Source organism: Leptodactylus fuscus, chromosome 5, assembly GCF_031893055.1.
Source record: "Leptodactylus fuscus isolate aLepFus1 chromosome 5, aLepFus1.hap2, whole genome shotgun sequence".
Lineage (NCBI taxonomy): Eukaryota > Metazoa > Chordata > Amphibia > Anura > Leptodactylidae > Leptodactylus > Leptodactylus fuscus.
Window position 1 is genome coordinate 192,179,559 of NC_134269.1, and position 19,221 is coordinate 192,198,779.

The window sequence follows — 19,221 nt, forward strand, 5'->3', positions numbered from 1 at the left end:
ATCAAATTTCTGGCTCTTTAAGGCAAACACAGCCAAAGTTATGTGAAAGTTACATTATTATACTCTGGGGTCTCTTCAGACCTCAGAATGCGATAGGCGGAGGCCCAGTGGAATTGTAAAAATTAAATAAAAAAAACATACATACACGCCTTCCCTTACCTCTTTTGACCCTCCTCACGGCGTCCAAACTTGTCTCTCTGCCTCCTCAGTGACATTATGTACACAGTATCACCACTGAGGCCTAGGTTTGGGCCTTAGAGGTGACACGGTAACGCCAAGCATCATGGCGCTCAGCATGCCCATGTGACCGCTGATAATGCGGCAGCCAGTATAATTCACCCAAGATGATTCTTAATTTGTTTGGTTTTGTAACAATTTTGAATATTTTTGTCAAACCCAGATCTGTATGAGACGGTACACCAATCTCTAGTCATAAGTTCTGTAAAACTCATGTGTAAATCAAAGTGTACTGCTTGTACTGTGGGGCAGGCCTGGAAACTGTCCTCCAGTCTCAGAGCATGGAAACCAAAGAAAATGTCAGGGTTTTTGCAAAGAGGCAGCGTTAGAAACATGCCATGCCCCGAAAGCACTTCATGCTAATGAGTTTATCAAGAAATATGAGATTTTAGTGTAAATGAAACCAAGATGCACTAAAACTAAAGATATGAGGAGGGTTGTTAACCTGTCCACTGCTAGGTACTGGGTTGCATCACCATTTCCTAATGGCAGGCTGAGTTTAAGTAATTAAAAGGGGTTTCTAGGACTTGGGGCCCATGCACACGACCATGTGGGCCATGTGGACCAAGGGGGCTTCCAATGTGCCATTCCATTCTGCTGATTAGAGAGGAGGTCCTGACCTTGTCCATGTCATCGGACCAGAATGAAACCAAGCCACTCAGGTGACACTCAGACACTACAAAACAGACCACCCTTCTCGGCCTACATACTCAGTCATGTGTATGAGGCCTAACATATGGGTATCCTATCATTATGTTACATTGTAGACATTGAATTGGTTGAAGTCCAACTCCTGTCACCCCCACTGATCAGGCATATGAAAGGCCGTCTTTGGCCACATAAGCCTATACCTGGTATATATTAAAGAGACCACAGCAGACCACTATTATCTCCTATTGAAGGTCTATTCTCAATATTTGAGTCCCAGAAATCTCTTTAAGACTAAGGCCTCACGTTGAGGAAACACAGCTTTATTTGCTGCAGTTTTTGTTGCAGTTTTTCGAGCCAAAGCCAAGAATGGCTACAAATGGAATCTGAAATATACAGAAAGCTCTTATACTTCTAACTTCTGCTCAATCCACTCCTGGCTTTGGCTCAAAAAAACACAAAAAAAATCTGCAACAAAAAAAGCTGTGTTTCCGCAACATGGGGCCTTAGCCTAACACAGAAAACAGATATGTGGGTTGTAGCTTGTGTTCCCAAAAGCAAAATCAATAATTTGGCCCCCAAGTATCTTTTTGCCTGTATAATACTTATATTGACTGGTACTGCCCACTCACCACATCTATAGCTTTACCCCAGTTGCATTGTTGCTAGTCACCCTTGGGTGTCTCTACTATGCAGATATCCTTTGTTATGTTTCATGTCTTTCTCATGAGTCAGACTTACAAAATAACAATCTATAGGTTGCACCATGCAGACAGTTTTTGACCTCCTGGAAGAGAGGTAATTTGCATATTTTCCCAGGAACCATTCCTTTAATACAGCCTACACTAGCTGGATCTCCTCAAGGAGTGCCAGTATCTTCAGGAGAAGAAGTTAGGAGTGCTATATTCCAAATTCTGTTTGCTTATTTTCTAAAGATATCTTTTCAGTCTATAGAATTCCCCTCTGCATCATTCCTCAATGAACAACCATAAGATCCCGGGAATAACACTCACTTTTCTCATACTTACAGTGAGGAAGCAGGAAATTATTAAGGTGACGGAGCAGCTAATAGAGGCCATTAGCAATGGAGATTTTGAATGCTACACGTGAGTATTCCTACAAATGTACTGTGCGGAATGGCGGGCGGACATTACTAGAGATGTGCGAACAGCGTTCGATCGAGTACATGTTCGATCGGATATCAGGCTGTTCGAGATGTTCGATTCGAGTCGAACACCAGGTGGCAAACTCACTAAAAATTAGATTCCCTTCCCACAGCTGGGTTCAGCGTATACTCAGCTCTGCTACATCTTTGATGCAGCAGAGCTGAGTGTGCAGCAGGGTTGAGCGCATCTCTGATGCAGCAGAGCTGAGTGTGCAGCAGGGTTCAGCGCATCTCTTATGCAGCAGGGTTCAGCGCATCGCTGATGCAGCAGGGTTCAGCGCATCTCAGATGCAGCAGAGCTGAGTGTGCAGCAGGGTTCAGCAGTTCTCCGGTGTAGCAGTGCTGGACGTGCGCTCAGCTCAGCTCATCTCCGGAGTAGTCGAGATGAACACAAGGCCAGCACTGCTACATCTCCGGTGTAGCAGTGCTGGGCGTGCGCTCAGACCGTCTCATCTCTGGAGTAGCCGAGCTGAGCGCATGGCCAGCACTGCTACATCTCCGGTGTAGCAGAGCTGGGTGTGCGCTCAGATTGGCTCATCTCCGGAGTAGCCGAGCTGAGCACACGGCCAGCACTGCTACAGCTCAGCATAGGAATGCATTGACCAGCGTTGATTGGCCGAATGCCATACAGAGTACAGCATTCGGCCAATCAACGCTGGTTCTACCGGAGGAGGTGGAGTCTAAGATCGGTCCACAGCAGTCTCCATTCTGGTCCGATCTTAGACTCCGCCTCCTCACAGACGAGCCTCCGGAAGAACCAGCGTTGATTGGCCGAATGCTGTAGTCTGTAGAGCATTCGTCCAATCAATGCTTGTCAATGCATTCCTATGGGGAAAAGTCAGCTCCCGCATATCGCAAGCTGACAGGGATCCAGACATAATACAGTGACTTGGGCATGTTAGATGCCCCCAGACATGCTTCCCCTGCTGTCCCAGTTGCATTCCATTGTGTTGGCATCATTTCCTGGGGTGTCATAGTGGACTTGGTGACCCTCCTGAGTCGAATAGTGGTTTCCCCTTAAATGAGTATTTATTTCCCATAGACTATAATGGGGTTCGATGTTCGATTGAACAGTCGAGTATTGAGCTACTCGAATCGAACTTCGAACATTTCACTGTTCACTCATCTCTAGACATTACTAATCTTCTAGAACATCATTCCATAAAACTAGGGGGATTTCTTTCCTTTAATGTTATTCTACCACATAGAACTATTTACCCATAGTTTACTGCTACAAATAAAACATTGCTAACAAAATGTGGTTTGACTTTTACCCAAATTACAAATAGACACAATCTAACTACAGTAATAAAAGACAGTTGTATTGTTTGTGTCTTCTAACCCTTTAATGACCAGGCCTGCAAAGACCTTAAAGGGATTCTATCATTAAAATCCCATTTTTTCTCGATCAGACGTAGGAATAGCCTTAAGAAAGGCTATTCTTCTCCTACCTTTAGATGTCTTCTCTGCGCCGCCGTTCGGTGGAAATCCTGGTTTTCGTCTGTATACAAATGAGTTCTCTTGCAGTGCTGGGGGCATCCCCAATGCTATGAGCGAAATTTCCAGTGACGCCTCTATCTTCTTCAGGAACAACCTCTCCCTGCATCTTCTTCCATCTTGGGTTTCGATCTACTAGGCATGTGCAGTCGGCTCTGCTTTCGGGCCACAAGCATAACTGACTGCACATGCCCGGCAGCGACAAGAAAATGGCCGCTTACTCGGCAATTTTCTTGTGGTTGCCAGACATGTGCAGTCGGCTCTGCTCAAGGCCTGAAGGCAGAGCCGACTGCGCATGCCTAGAAGATTGAAACCCAAGATAGAAGAAGATGCAGGGAGAGGTTGTTCCTGAAGAAGATGGAGGCAGCGCTGGAGATTTCTCTTGCAGCACCCAAAATGTCTGTATTGGCAAAACCGCATTAATGACCAGACACATTTACAGCACTATTTTCATTGTTGGGCTACCAAAGTAACTTCTTACAAACTTTAGAGCTGTCTATTTATACTCCTTGTTTATTGTATTTTTTCACTAGAACTTGGGACATCCAAGTTGCCCCAGTTTTAGGTTAAAATGGCCTTTATTAGTGACAACAGCCACTGGCAGAGCAGATCTGGTTCAGCTAAGATCCAGCAATTTTGCTACAGTGGGATACATCCAGCGATCACATGATGGCGGTTCTGCCATTTCCTCTATTCATTACATAATGCTTCTCCCTAGAGCCAGCTCATTTGGTGTCACGGATGCTGCTCATACACTGTCAGGTCTGTCACCTCCCGTTTTTGGTGATGGACACCCCAACGGTGTCAATGATGGTGCCACCTGTGTCTGGATGGTGGAAAATCTGCTGAATTGAATGTATCTCATATTTATAGGTGGTTTTGTGACTCTAACTAAGCACCTCTGTGGAGGGACCAGAGCGCCTTTTTCAAGAGTGGCCTGCTAGACCAAAAAAAAAAAAAAGTGGAAGGGGAATACCCTGGTACCATGACATCCCTGTCTTTCTATCTGATGGACAAAACTGGATTTGGCAGATACCTGTAGAACACTACATACCAGAACGCTACTACACAGCTAATCACATGCTTACATAGACTTTCTAAAGGCTATTCCACAAATACCTTTTGTATGTAAATGGCCTCAGTAGTTTTTCAATAAGTTCGTTTTTTATTCATATGCTAATTAGCCTCCACCATGCACTCCGGAAGTGTCTGTGTGAGAGCAGAGAGCCTGCTGTGCTGATCACTCATCTCCCTGCTCTCATACACAGAGAATAGCAGACTGTGATCACAGACACTTCCATGTGCACGGAGAAGGCTAATTAGCATATGAATAAAAACTGACTTCTATTCAAAAACTACTGAGGCAATTTACATACAAAAGGTAGGTGTGGAATAGCATTTCTAAAGGCTATGCAAGGATGTGCTTAGCTTAAAATGACTTTTGCCAATGATAGAGCCCCTTTAAAGACCTTTCTGGATTTGATCTAGATTCTTTCCAGTGAAGGGTACTGTTAATGGTACAGCATCCAACTCTGTCCTGTCCTAGTCTAACATGCCACTGTACACAAAGCATGGCCAAAAGATTATGGTTAACCAACTTTGGATTAGAAAACTCAAGTGGCTGCCCACAGCTGTCTTTGGGATATTTCAGCCAGGCTCTCTAATCAACATCAGTGCCCAGCCCGTTAAATACTCTTTAGGTTGTCTGGGCAAAAACCCTAAAGACAAACTCCAAAATCATGTGGAAAGTGTTCCCAGAGTAAAGACTGTTATCGACACAAAAAGAAGCCAACTCCATATCAAATCCACATTTTTGGAGATCGATGCCCAACATATTGATGGCATAGTTGGGAATTTTTTGTCCACATCATGTAAGTGAAGTTTGGAGCATTACTATTGAAAGATGATAAAATAAAGCTATATATTCCCTTTCTTCCATTGCTATCTCCTATGTTATGTTATATCATGAAGGACTAAATAGTAGTTCTCTTTTGTCTCCTCTAGTAAAATGTGTGACCCTGGAATGACAGCGTTTGAGCCTGAAGCATTGGGAAACCTGGTAGAGGGACTAGACTTTCATCGCTTCTACTTTGAAAACTGTGAGTTGTCAGCTTTTTGTAATAATAGAGGCTAAATCAAATAAATACCCACTATCTAGTTCTGTTATTATGATTGATATGTCATATGTGTTAGGACTGTGGACAGCTGCGGCCAGGGGGTGGGTCGCTGCCCATTCCTCTGTGGTAGCATTTTGCCGCTTGTCACTCCCTCCTTGTTGCTGGCAGTCTGGCTTAGCAGGGGTTAAGCCCTTTGCAGCTGGAGGGCGTGGTCTGGCTGTGACTGACAGTCATGTCAACCAATGACCTCCGCCTTGGGCATCTGGACTGACTGAATTGGACCGCCCTTCCCCTTTTTAAGGAGGGAGGTTTCTCAGCCCGCTGCCCTAGTATTATTTCACAATTGCACTGTGTGCGCTCTGGTATTAGCGTCCTTAATTGGCAGTATACTACCTTAGTTAGGCGGGTAGGGAGTATTATGGGTTAAAATTGTGGGTACCCCTTTCCCTAGTCAGATTTGTGGGAATCTCCTACCTAGCTAGTCTGCTACCTGTGGTACTACAACTGCAGGTGGCTGTGGTGTGGGTGCGGCCCAGTAAGCTACTGCGAGCACACAATCTTATTTTGGTTTTTGTTGGTCTTGCAGTGCAGTAATTGCAAGACTTTAGAATTCATTTGTGGCTGCTCTGAACTTCAAGAGCTTTCTCTAAGAAGGTATCAGTGAAGCTCCCAGTTGGTGGTAAAGCCCATCAGTGAAGTTAACTGTCGGGCCTTGTTCACACCAGGGTTACCTGCAGTTCAGAGCCCAGTGGACTCCGCAGGATATTTATTATTTAGTTGTTTTTTTTATATATATATCCTGACAGTCATAACAATATGTGGGTTGACTTTTGTGTATATATACAGTAGGTTCTCATTATATATTTCTTGACTGGAAGATCCATATTGTAGGCCATATTCATGAAGGAATTAAGAACATAATAAAGAGCCACAAACTTTTTTTTTTAAAAAACAATTTTTTTTTCATCCTAGACAATTAATGCAACGTATTGTACTCATGAACATATGCCTATAATCCGTATACATCGCCTAAGACTTCATCTAGAGTTGAAGTAGTGCAATAAATGTTTCCAATCTAAAAAGAAAATGCTATATTTTTTTTAATTTTTTTTCTAGTGTGGTCTCGAAGCAATAAACCCCTCCACACAACCATCCTCAATCCTCACATCCACTTGATGGGAGATGAGTCTGCCTGCATTGCCTACATCCGTATAACTCAGTATTTGGATACCAGTGGTGTCCCCCGCACTGCCCAGTCAGAGGAGACATGTATTTGGCACCGCCGTGATGGCAAATGGCAAAATGTTCATTTCCACCGATCGGGAGCACCTTCTGTCCTCCCACAGTAAGAGCCTTCATTTTTGTAATATTTTTGTTTAGCTTCAAAATAGGAACGGAATTATAGGTTTACCAATATTCTCACCACTTCCCATCGTTGGTTACCATCCTTATGAAGGAGGTATAGGAACTTAAAAGTGGTTTCTCTGCTCTACTGTAGGAGCTATTTTTATAGTCTTTTATACATTTGTAAAACTTTATTAGTAATGTTATTAGTATTACAGGATTGTATTGGGCTTTGAAAGTGTAAACTCAGGTTTCACGGTAGAGAAACATTCTGCTCCTAAACATTCTGAAGGTGGGACCCACCTTTGGTCAAGAATTTTGACGGGAACCCTTCTGTATGGTACATAGCAGCATTTGAAAAATAAATGTTCCTGGCTGTATTTTGCCTCTGATTCCACCGAAATCTTCCTCTTATTTTGCCCTTTAGCATGGTACTCTGCCTTTCATTCTATTCTGCCATCAGGAATTTTGCCCCATACTCAAAAAATGTATGTGCCTCCCCCTCATGTATCAGTTTCCTGCCATATGGCCGACACACACTATATATAACGTTACACAGTCCTCCCCACACTTGTATGCTGCTCCACAGTGGCCCCACACAGTATAGTGCTCCTCAGTGGCCCCACAGAGTATAATCCTCCATAGTGGCTGGCTCCACACAATATAATATGCTACACCTACAGCGTAATGCTTGACAGTGGCCCACACAAGAAACTGCTCCAAAGTGTCTCCACAGAGTTTAATGCTCCGTAGTGGATCCACATAGTATACAATACTCCCAAGAGCCCCCCACAATACAATGCTTAATAGTGGCTCCACAAAGTGTAATGTTCCCGAGCCACCTCACAGTGGACCCACACAGTATAATCTGCTCTCCAGAGCCCCCAGAGTATAATGCTCCACAGTCCCCCCCCCCCAGTATAATGCTTTACAGTAGTCAATGAATATTCACAAGGTTCACCCCTTTCCCCTTTAAGGTTTGTTCCAGTGAATAATTGTATTCTGGGGTCTCCTCAGACCTCACAGTACAATAAGTGTAGGCTCAGGGGAGGTGAGGAAAAATAACAAATGCTTATTCTAACCTTGCTTCACCTCCTGTGGGCATCCTAGTGACATCCAGCAACATGCTGTGGTAACCTGTTTTCTTGGGGTCTCTACTGAGGCCGAATTTACTTGTGATTGGGCCTGAACGGTCATGTGGGGCATGTTGACCTCATGTTACATTGACCAAGGGACTGTAGCTCAATCTTCACATGACCCCCTCCTCGGGGTCTCAACCCACAGTTTGTAAACCACTAGTATATGCTATAGTAGCTTCTATTTTTATTAATCTTATCTTTTTGTGTCTTTCAGCTGAATCTCCAGCTTTGGTTAAGGACATTAATTATCAACACCAGAAGAAGTCCCACCAGTCTTCTGTTCCTCTGTCCCATTCCCTCTCTCTCTCTCTTTGCTCCTCTCTTACCATTGGTCCATCCATACCTTTCTTTCTTACCAGGTGACAGGTGGCATTGAACAGTGTGTGAGTGTACGTACGTGTGTGAGACTGTGAGTGTTGACATGTCCTATGCACATTCCTGGTCACCACCCAAGTTAGAGAGAGGGGAAGGGTATCTTTCTCTGGAAATTATGTCATTGCAGACTGGTCCAGTGATATCAGCAGCGATATAAACCAACATTCACTATTTCAATATTGTTTTGTAGTATTTTAATGGAACACTACTTTATATGATGTGCACCTTAAGGCCATTCAACCCCTTTTAATAAAGGCCGGGTGTATATTTTTGTAAACCACAATTCCATCCACTCCAGAAAAGGCGGTAAAAAAGCCTCATATTCCAAAAGAAACCAAAAGCACAAGTTCTGACGTCCTCAAGGGACGACCTTCGATAGATGCTATATACACTATCATTGATCATCAGTCACTTCTCCGTTTTACTAGGACTTGTTATTTTTGAAATTCTGAAAGCTAAGGTTGCCTTAAATACCAGAGCATCCTATCAAGATATACCTGATATAGCAGCCCAGGGAATACAAAAGTAATAATAACTACAATAAAATGAGATATGTGTCCGGCCTATACCTTGCTGTGTGGTGCCACCAGCTGCGGCATCTTTTCAGAGAATGCATATGTATTCAAGAGCTAAGGGTTGATAGTATATAAGTTGCAAAGCAACATAAAGCAATGTTGTGCGGAACGGAAAAACAATAAAAAATAAAGTTCAGCGCAGACCGATAATGCAAGCTATAGTAATAATAAATATATATAAATATTCTTACATATATATATATTTTGTGGGAATACATCAGTGTGTTAAGGAAAATCTGTATTTCTATTTGAGATCTATTATATGCATGCTTTTTATAGAAGTAACACATTCTTGTAATAACCTATTTGCAATATGTTATCACAGAAGAATTTTTTTTTTAATTGTTGAAAGCGACTATGAAGGTGGCATATTCCTTGTGCGTCCATCTGTAGGTGGATGAGGGTGCTGCTGAAATTTTTGAACTTTTTGAAACTTTTATTTAGTGCTTGTACAATATTCAGCAATCGATTGAAAATATTTAAAAACAAAAAGAAAAGTCATTTTTTTTTTCTTTGCATTTTCCTAGGTTTTAGAGTGTAGTTTTCTTTCTAGTGTAGTGCAGGTTCTGATTTTAACTCAGTGACTGCTTTATTATATTCATAGGAAAGCTCTTAGTAAAAGATGCTTCCTAGTGTACAGGGCATTCATGTTTACTGTCCTCTGCATGGTGGCTTCTAAAATTGACAAAGTCTACAGATGAGATGGTGAAGGCATGTTTACAATGTAGATAAAATAGTGATCTGTCCTGTTAGGCTGCTTATCAAATATCTATATGATAAATGTGTAGGGTCCTTGTTATGCTTTCAAAAAAAACAAAAAATCCAAAAAACACCAGAGTATGATTGAGTGTCCTGGAGTGCGGTGTTTGTTACCTTTTTCAGTAAAGATGTGGAGTTTTAGAATGTCCTGTTTGTCACCCTCTAAGAAGTGGCTTATTCTTGCATCTAACAAGTTGAACAGAAGAAGACCTGGGTGAAAATGTTTTCGAGATGTCAAGTCTTGCTGATGCTTCGTCGAAATACAACTTTTGCTGGGTCTTGCCATGGGAAAGGATACACAAGGATTTTTAAGATCTTTACCAATGGTGTTATGTTGTCATATCAGGAATGGAAAAGACATCAGAACTTTTCAATTCAAAGACCAAGCCCCTGGTTCCCACTTGCTCTTGTCATCCTTGTGTGCTCAGTGGTGGTCCATGGTGGAGTTTACTTATCTTGGAGATGATCATCCATGACTTTTTCTTGATTGACCATCATGCTTCATTGCTGAGTAGATATGTTTTATTACTGTAAATACAAAGATTTCATAGGCCTAGAGATCGTGGCCTAGGAGTATACCTACAAACACCTCCTTTCTTCTCCATCAGTCATTTTCAGAATAGATCATTGTGACCACAGGCCAATTTTTGAAGCCCATTATGGTTTAGTATTTGGCCTTTTGAACAGTTTGTGACCTAACAGCCGTACAAGTTTATTGATAAGGCTTTCTATGTTAACTAGACTCAAATTGTTGCATGGTATTTATGTCGCTCAAATCTGGGCTGTGCCAAATGTCTCCTTAGTGGAGATTCTTTTTGCATTCACTTCTAGAGGTAAATTATGGGAGAAGAGTTGTTTGCAGAATGTCTTGTCTATAGTCTTCCGAAAATTGCTCATTTTTTTGTTTTATGCCTCTCCTTTAGCACCTACCCTCTCACCTGCAACAGGGTTTTATTTTTTATTGCCATCCCATAAATTTTGGATTCAATTTAAAATGTCTTCTGGTTTATATTTTAGACCTAGCAAGAAGCAATTAGGAAAGTAAATCAAACTAATATCATCCATGGATTTGAATGAAACAACATCTATTTTTCTCACATTTATTTTATGTAAATGCTCCCCAAACTAACTAAAGCAATATCTATCACTATGGAAACAACACTACAATCCAAAAAGAAAAATGTATAGTACAGGAACACTATGAGGGTGGACTAATGGTACCAGAATTACTAGTCTAGTAATACACCTTTTGGAAGTAATTTAGAATTCTGCGGTGAATTTTATTATGGGCTGGTCTGCAAAAAAACTTTCAGATCTTATTGATGTCATATGTGTTCAATGATATCAATAAATGCCATTAAAAGTTGGATATGAACAGGTTCTATAGAGATGGTAGGTTGGACCAAGTAACCCCAGTCTGATCCTGAGTACTATGACATGATAGTATGTAAATCTTGACAGTAAGATTAATCCTAAATTTCATCTGAAAGGGACAGACGGGACACCAACCTTACCTTGAGCGGCCGAATTTATATAATTTGTTCAATAGGTTCAAAAAATTACCTTGTATGTCTTGACTTTTGAGGTGCTTTGTAATGTTGCTATTACCCTACTTTATGAATGTATTCTCTTGAGTGACCAAATAATTGTTGCCTTATCTGCACCTACAAATTGAACGGTTTTAAAGTCAGGTAGTACTGGTTAATTTCTTGGTCCTTTTTGGAAAAAAAAAATTTTCAAGCCAGGAAATCTAGATCTTATGGTAATGAAGGTATCGATTTGACCGTTTCACACATCTTCAGAGCTTCATCCTTATTCTTAACTACTCAGTCAAAACAACCATTTTAGACTAAGGCCCCGTTCACATGGGGAGCGGAGGGTGGATTTTGGCGCCGAGAGTGATGCGGGGAGCTGTGTCACCCTCGGGCCAAAATCCGCCTGCCACTACTGTCGCGAATATCGACAGTCGCGGCTTCCCCCTCCGGAGTAGGCTCAAATGAATTGGCCGACTCCGAAGAATCCACCTGAAGAAAGGGCAGAGTGCTAGCGGTCCCCATAGACCACCTTTGTGAGGGGGTGGATTATGACGTGGTTTCCGCACCATAATCCGCCCCCTCTGTGCCCGTGTGAGCTAGCCCTTAGAGTAATTCATGGAGGACTATAGTTTTTTTGTGATTTTTTTAATTTTTTTTTTTAAATTTTTTACATACCAAACTCCACAAGTGCTAGGCCTTGCTTCAGTTAAGTTATTATTTCTAAGTGCGTTGACAGCTGTGGTATAGGTTCAGAACTTTCTCTACACGCACATTATTTTTCAGTATATTGCTTCTATAGTTACCTATGCATTCCCATTTAATAAATTTGAAAAAAATAACGTGATAATATAATGTTTGTCAAGGGAACCACCTTAAAAGGAAACCCCAGCAATTTTATGTTCCCACCCATGAGGAACAGTCCACTTTTGCTTTGCTACATAAGGCAGCATTTGAGGGCCAAGAAAAAAAAATCATTGATTTTTGCACTCAGTACTCCTGTTTTATTAAAGAGGGTTAGGTAGTTGTTAGGTGGCCCCTGTTTCTATGCAGCCTTTAGGGGTTTGTAAGTAAAAATAAGTTATTTTATCCTTGAGTTTGTGGCTGATTCTTTTATTGACATTGGGCTTCTTGCCCTCTGTGTTTTTTGGGTGACTGATTTATAATTCCATAAATATAACATCTTAAATTTTCTTGTTATTTAGGTTATTCTTGAAACCTAGAAAAGCACCTTGTTGTTACTGAATATCGATGCATGGTTCCCATTAGCAGTGTATGTGTATTCTAGAAATATTCATTTTATTGCATGTGTGCTAATGAAGTAACTCCTCTGAGGCAGAGCTGGTTACATGTTTGTCATGGACATGGGATTTACAATTGTTTTAACGGAGAATGGGCAGAAGTGACTGCACAAAGGATATGTATGGCATAGCAGCCAGTCAGGTGCTATCATTGATCAGCCACATTAGATTAATATTAGCCGAACCCATTAATTTCGGTGCGACAGTCTGACCAGATAAAGGGTATGGAGTTGCCACAACTTTCCACCTATGGAGATATTGGGGACAAAAAGGATCAGACCTTAATAGGCCCAATTTCTAAACATGCCCATACAAACAAAGGTAAAGTCAGGCAAACCTGTCGATCTCATGTGTATGTCCTCACTTTCTCAGATAATGTTAACAGAATGAAGAATCGGTCATTTTGGATCTTGTGTTTTCAAGGGAGATGGTGTCTTCCGGTTTAGGAGATAGGTGCATGAGCATGTTAGGGGGAGCAAAGATGGAAGGAATAGCTTGGCCAGCATGACTAATTCATAGAGATTGAGCAGTTGGTAGGCCAGTTATGTTCTACTATTCATATGATCTACTGGCTACTAAAAGGAAAATCAATATCAACCACAAGTAGGCAGTAATATAGAAGTGTGGAACTAACAAAACCTCCCCAAAGTATTTGGAATCTTCATTTGGTTGTGGTCTCTATTATGTCTTGGCTGTATGGCAATGGCATAACCCACCAATTTGGCAGGCACCCTTGTTATCAAAAAGTTTGTTTGCAACTTTTTTGAACAAACATTGAGTGAATTTTGCACCAATTACACCACTTACTCCAGATTTATGTACTGCAACTTTTTTTAAAAAAAAAAGTTGCAAAAATTGTTGCAAATTCACTACAGTGAGTTAGTGGTATAGAAAGTGGGGTAACATTTCAGAACTGGTGTCTGACTTATAGATGTACCAAATTTCTCAGTCATGTGACATGAGATAAATATGGAGCAGATTACGCCAATGCAGACCCGAGCAAAACTGACTTTAATAATCCCCTTTATGATAAATATCCCTCATAGTTTTCAATATGTCATAAAGACCACCAGAAATGCCACCAGTATAATGCGGCTATATTAATATAAATTAATTAGGCCCAGTTCACATCTGCGTTCCGGTCATACCGTCTCCCTCTCCGCAAGCAACACTTTCATCTCTGCATTTTTTTGTGCAGGATCCACACGGACCCCATTATAGTCTATGGGGACTGCAGGCTTCCTGAGGAAACCGATTTTTTTGTGTGGATTAGGTTTTCGTTCAGGAGGTCCCCAAGCGGACTCCCCGAATGGAAACCCATGCACCGTTGTGAATCTTCTTCTCAAATGCCACAATAAATATTCTACTAAAATGACATTTCCTTGATGTACCCTCTAATAAGATGTATAATAAGGTATATGAGGCCAAGGAATATAGATACTTTACGTATCGTCTATATATGACCCCAGTTGGGATATTTTATGCAATCTTTATGCAACTATTTATTCTTTTATTCATTATTTAATCAAGTAAAAGTTGTTAAAGAGGTTTTCCAGTTAGTTGGGGTTGTCTCTACAATTCCCTATTGTCAGAAAGTTCTCCAACAATAAACTATGGAGTCCTGTTACTAGGACCCCTAACTGTAACCTGTAAAGAAGTCTGCCAACAAGTGCCTCATTTCCCTGCAACACCTCCGCAGGAGAAATTAAGTACTACACCATTTCAAATGAATCCAATAAGATGTCAACATAACACACACACGTCCCAAGTCCTCCAGAGTGAGAAGTGTGCTTTGTAGCCACTCTTCACTCTAGCTTATATACGTAAGTCCTGAACAAGGGACCCAGATAAAAATTCCCCAATATAGGAAATTGAGCCAACTCCTTTAAAGCACCTGACTGATTGCTATGGACTACTGTATATTGTTTTGTTCGGTGACTAGAGCAATATTTTTTTAGAAAAGCTACTGTATTCCTCACAATTGGTAGACCTTGTTCCTAGTTCAGACAGTTTACAGATTGTTTTTATCATGGGTATGACCTGATTTAGGACTCCTGAGTCTGATGATATTCACAATCCTTCTAAAGACACTGACCCTGTAACAGGTGAGAGGCCAAAGCACAAGTCATTTTACTCTAGGCACAAAAGAGACCGTTAAAAAAAGCTAAAATCTATATTTATTTCTTTTATAAGTATTGAAACCGTGCACCGGTGTAACGTATTGCAGAGATGTTTGTTCAGGTTGACAACTTAAATTTTTTTTTAGCCTGCGGCTGTTACACTTATACGGTGGTGGTGAATAAACTGGCACATTTTTTGCTGGCTGTATATTTTAATCTTGATGTCTAATTTCAATAAATGGCACAATCTGAAATATGAAATGTCTCACTTGTCACTTCTGGTTATACTTCTTTATGTAACGCTATATACAGTCTAAGCAACATGGAGATGGTTTTCAAGATGGAAGGTGATGTAACTTAAAGGGGTTGTCCAGTTTCAGCAAATAAACATGTATTTTGTATTGTTTGTATAATGAAAAGTTCTATAATTTTCCAATATACCTTCTGTATCAGTTCCCCATGGGTTTCTAGATCTCTGCTTGCTGTCATTCATTCTTCTTAATTCCAGTGGTTAAAAATGAGTCCATGGTCATGTGATATACAGTCCATGGTCATGTGATATATAGTCCATGGTCATGTGATGGACACACAGGTGCATAGCTCGTTACCAGGCAGATATCTAATAAATGCACTGTGACTGTAACAAGCTGTGCACCTGTGTGTCCATCACATGACCACGGACTGTATATCACATGACCATAGACTCATTTTTATCCACTATAAATAAAAAGAATGAATGAAAGCAAGCAGAGATCTAGAAAACTGTGAGGAATTGATACATAGAGTAATTTTGCTTTTCACTATACAAGCAATACAAAATAATAACTTATTTACTGAAATTGGACAACCTCTTTAAGTTACTTCATTACCCAGTACTGACCTCAAATGTTAAAGAAATTTAAGGTGGAGTCATAAAACCCCAATAGCTGTAGTCACATTGGTGGTAAACAGGCCAGTGCAAAACAGATGCAACCTATTATAATAGGCAGGGATGGCATTGGTTCATGGAGTAAAAGCAGCACCACACAGTAGGTGAAGCAAACACACAATATATAATGTTTCTCTGTGATCCCCACCACAGCATTATATGGTCCACAGTATCTTCACATAGTATAATATGCTCCACAGTGTCTCCAAATAGTATAATATACTCCACAATATCTTCACACAGTATAATATGCTCCACATTGTCTCTGCACAGTATAATATGCTCCACAATGTCTTCACACAGTATAATATGCTCCACTGTGTAACCAAACAGTATAATATGCTCCAGTGTCTCCAAACAGCATAATATGCTCGGCAGTGTCTCCACAAAGTATAATATACTTCAGTGTCTTCGCACAGTATAATATACTCCACAGTGGCCCCACACAGTATGTTTGCCTAGAGCTATTTCAGGCAAATCCCACAAAAAAATCATTTTGACCTGTATTTGCAAAAACTCCCAAAAGACCACTGTTTGTTCATTAAATCACATATTACGTCATGTGCCTGCAGTTGCTATTATACACTGGTCGATAAATGCTATTAACTCTGCTTTTTTTGGTGCTATAGAGCCCCCAGAATGCACTATAGGCGAGAATTATCTTGGGAGATTTACGCACCAGAGTGCAGGACAGAGCTTTTCGTATAGGGCTTTTTGCACGACCAAGAATTACGTGGTGAATAATGTAAGTTACAGTTTTTCTGACATGGTAATTTACATAGGACTGTTGCCTCTCTCTCTCTCCCTGTAAGAAACACTGAGTGAAATTACTGTACATAGGACTGATTTACACAGAGCGAGAGGCAGCGGTCCTATGTTACAGCCAGTAGTGGGGTCAGGTTGGTGAATAATGGGAATGCAACAGCAGCTGAGTCAGTGCAAAATTACTGTAGACAGAGACCTTTACACAGAGGGAGAGGTATCAGTCCTATGTAAGTCCTATGTAAGTTACCACAGGACTTCTGCTTCTCCTCCCACATATAGAGGTCCTGTGTAAAATTACTATAGACAAGGAGCTTTACACAGAGGTATCAGTCCTATGTAAGTCCTATGTGAGTTACCACCGGATTTCTGCTTCTCCTCCCACGTATAGAGGTCCTGTGTAAAATTACTGTAGACAGGGACCTTTACACAGAGGGAGAGGTATCAGTCCTATGTAAGTCCTATGTAAGTCACCACAGGACTTCTGCTTCTCCTCCCACGTATAGAGGTCCTGTGTAAAATTACTGTAGACAGGGACCTTTACACAGAGGGAGAGGTATCAGTCCTATGTAAGTCCTATGTGAGTTACCACAGGACTGCTGCCTGTCCCTCCATGTAAAGCAGTCCTGTGTACAATTGCTGTGAGGGAGAAGCAGCAGACCTAATGTAATGTACAGCAGGTATTGGGGTCACTGTTAGGTGTAGCGGCGCCGGCAGTCATCAAACTCACTCACTAGTCACCACAGTCAGTCAGGCTTCTTCTCTTCAGAGCCCATGGAACACGCGGGAAGGAGATAGAGGTGGAGTCAGCTCCGCTAAGAACGTCCAGTGGGCGCAACCAGGCTGCAACAGAGCCATGCTGACGTTACAGTCCTCAGACCTGTACCTGGACCTCCTGCGCTGGGCAGGGCGAATTATACAGGCCAGCTTGTAAAAGTATATACAGATTACAAGGTGTGAGGGCAGCGGCCTCGGGGCCACATTCAGCAGCCACCCAGTGGGTATCATTGTCAATCCGACCCTGGTGATACAAAGAAATCCTTCAGAAAGATACTGGACTAGTTATTGAAGGAATAATTAAAGGTGCAAGAGCCACAGTATGTCTGATACACCCCTGGAAAATACACCTAAGGGGGGAAGCTTTGTCAGCGGCTACTTCTAGGGACCTATACTGTAGAGCCATGTTGGTTTGGGCAAAATCTGTCCACCATATTGGGTACAACCAGACTGTGCAGCATCATTGCGACGTGCTCTGTGGTCCTTCAGGCCCCGTTATGAGAGAGTTTAAGAAAGCAAAATTGTGTTGGCTGTTTTGACAATCTTCACCAGTTCAAGAGTATTTACCAATGAAGTGTGAGAGAAACCATCAAGCATATTGTACCGCTTAAAGTGACTGTAACCATCAAGCGTATTGTACAGCTTAAAGTGACTGTAACCATCAAGCGTATTGGACCACTTAAAGTGACTGTAACCATCAAGCATGTATGTTTCTGTACAAGAGGCAATAACAACAAGGGTGTAAGGAGTTAACTCAAGAATCATAAAAAGGAGAGGAGGTAAAAAAAAAAAAAGCACCAAGTCCTCCTGCCAAAGGTAAATCGGGTGAAAGGTATTCAACACACATGCGGTTCAATGTGAGATCAGTAACTGGGTCCCTCACCAGACATGTGCCTATGTTGTACATGTCTCCAGGTGCCCATGCTACTTATAACTGTGTGCCTCCACTGGGGTGTGGTAATTGTTAAAGAGGACCTTTCATGTCCTCAGGGCACAGGCAGTATAATACAACGCTAGAAAGCCAACAGTGTGCTGAATTCAGTTTTCCCGTTCTGTGCCCCCAGACTGTAGCTCTTCAGTATCAGAAGGGCGTTTCTGACAGTCTGTCAGGAACGCCCCTCCTCACGTTAGTGTCTATTGTGCTGTTCTGTGAGAGGGGGTGTTCCTTACCGCCCAGCAATGATGCTGAGCGGTGAGGAACGCCCCCCCCCCCCCCAGTACTCATTTATGGGGGGGGGGGTTAAAGGTATTTGTGTACGCGTACAGCTATCAATGGGTTAATAACAGACCTTTTTTTAAAAATCATTTTTTTGCCCGGAAACCCCCTTTAAATGGTTGTGGAATTCGAGGTATGGCTCAGGTACCTGCCCATCCCCAGACAAATGTAATTCATTGAAGATTTTATTGTATGTATATTATATAATACTACTGTGTCTTAATCTAGAAAACTTTACAGCCTTAGTGCACAATACTAGAAACCATAGAAAGCACATTTAGAGGAGGGGATTTCTACTACATTGTGCCATAAACATAAATGAAATGACTATACGGCCTCGTGCTACTGTTTTAATGACTCCCTGTATTTACCTAGGAAAATAATACCTTATAAATCAGCAGACATCCAATTATTTTAAAGCCTCACTAAAGATCTTAATGAGGTTTGATGGCCATACACATCTCCAAGCTATTTATCACCTGCAGTACACACGCCTTACCTCTAGGTGGGGACATTAGTCTATGGCAAACATTCAGAGCTTAACATTGACCTTGTTTAACTCTTGCATTGCTTGATTAAATGCACATTCTTAAGGCATCCCAGGGAAGATTTTTGACTGTCTATGGAGATCAAGGGGTTAACAAAGGTACATGTCCCTGTTCACGTACACAGTATCCTCCCATCAGCCTTTGTTCCTGTGTTATCTCAGAGCAATCTGCTTATCATGTC

The 19,221-nt window shown here is 41.6% G+C and overlaps 1 protein-coding gene across 3 annotated transcripts in view; it reads left to right on the forward strand.

Annotated features, from left to right (window-relative positions):
* Positions 1-15,059, forward strand: part of CAMK2A (calcium/calmodulin dependent protein kinase II alpha) — a 176,627-nt gene extending 161,568 nt beyond the window's left edge. For 2 of the 3 annotated variants that reach the window (XM_075274955.1, XM_075274956.1), the window contains 4 exons: positions 1,916-1,991; positions 5,552-5,646; positions 6,781-7,009; positions 8,362-15,059. In XM_075274955.1, coding sequence (XP_075131056.1) covers positions 1,916-1,991; positions 5,552-5,646; positions 6,781-7,009; positions 8,362-8,365 — 404 coding nt within the window. In that variant the 3' untranslated portion in view covers positions 8,366-15,059. Of the gene's footprint in view, positions 1-1,915; positions 1,992-5,551; positions 5,647-6,780; positions 7,014-8,361 lie in introns of those variants that run through there. The other variant, XM_075274957.1, reaches the window with a different exon arrangement.
* The last annotated feature ends 4,162 nt before the right edge of the window (positions 15,060-19,221 follow it).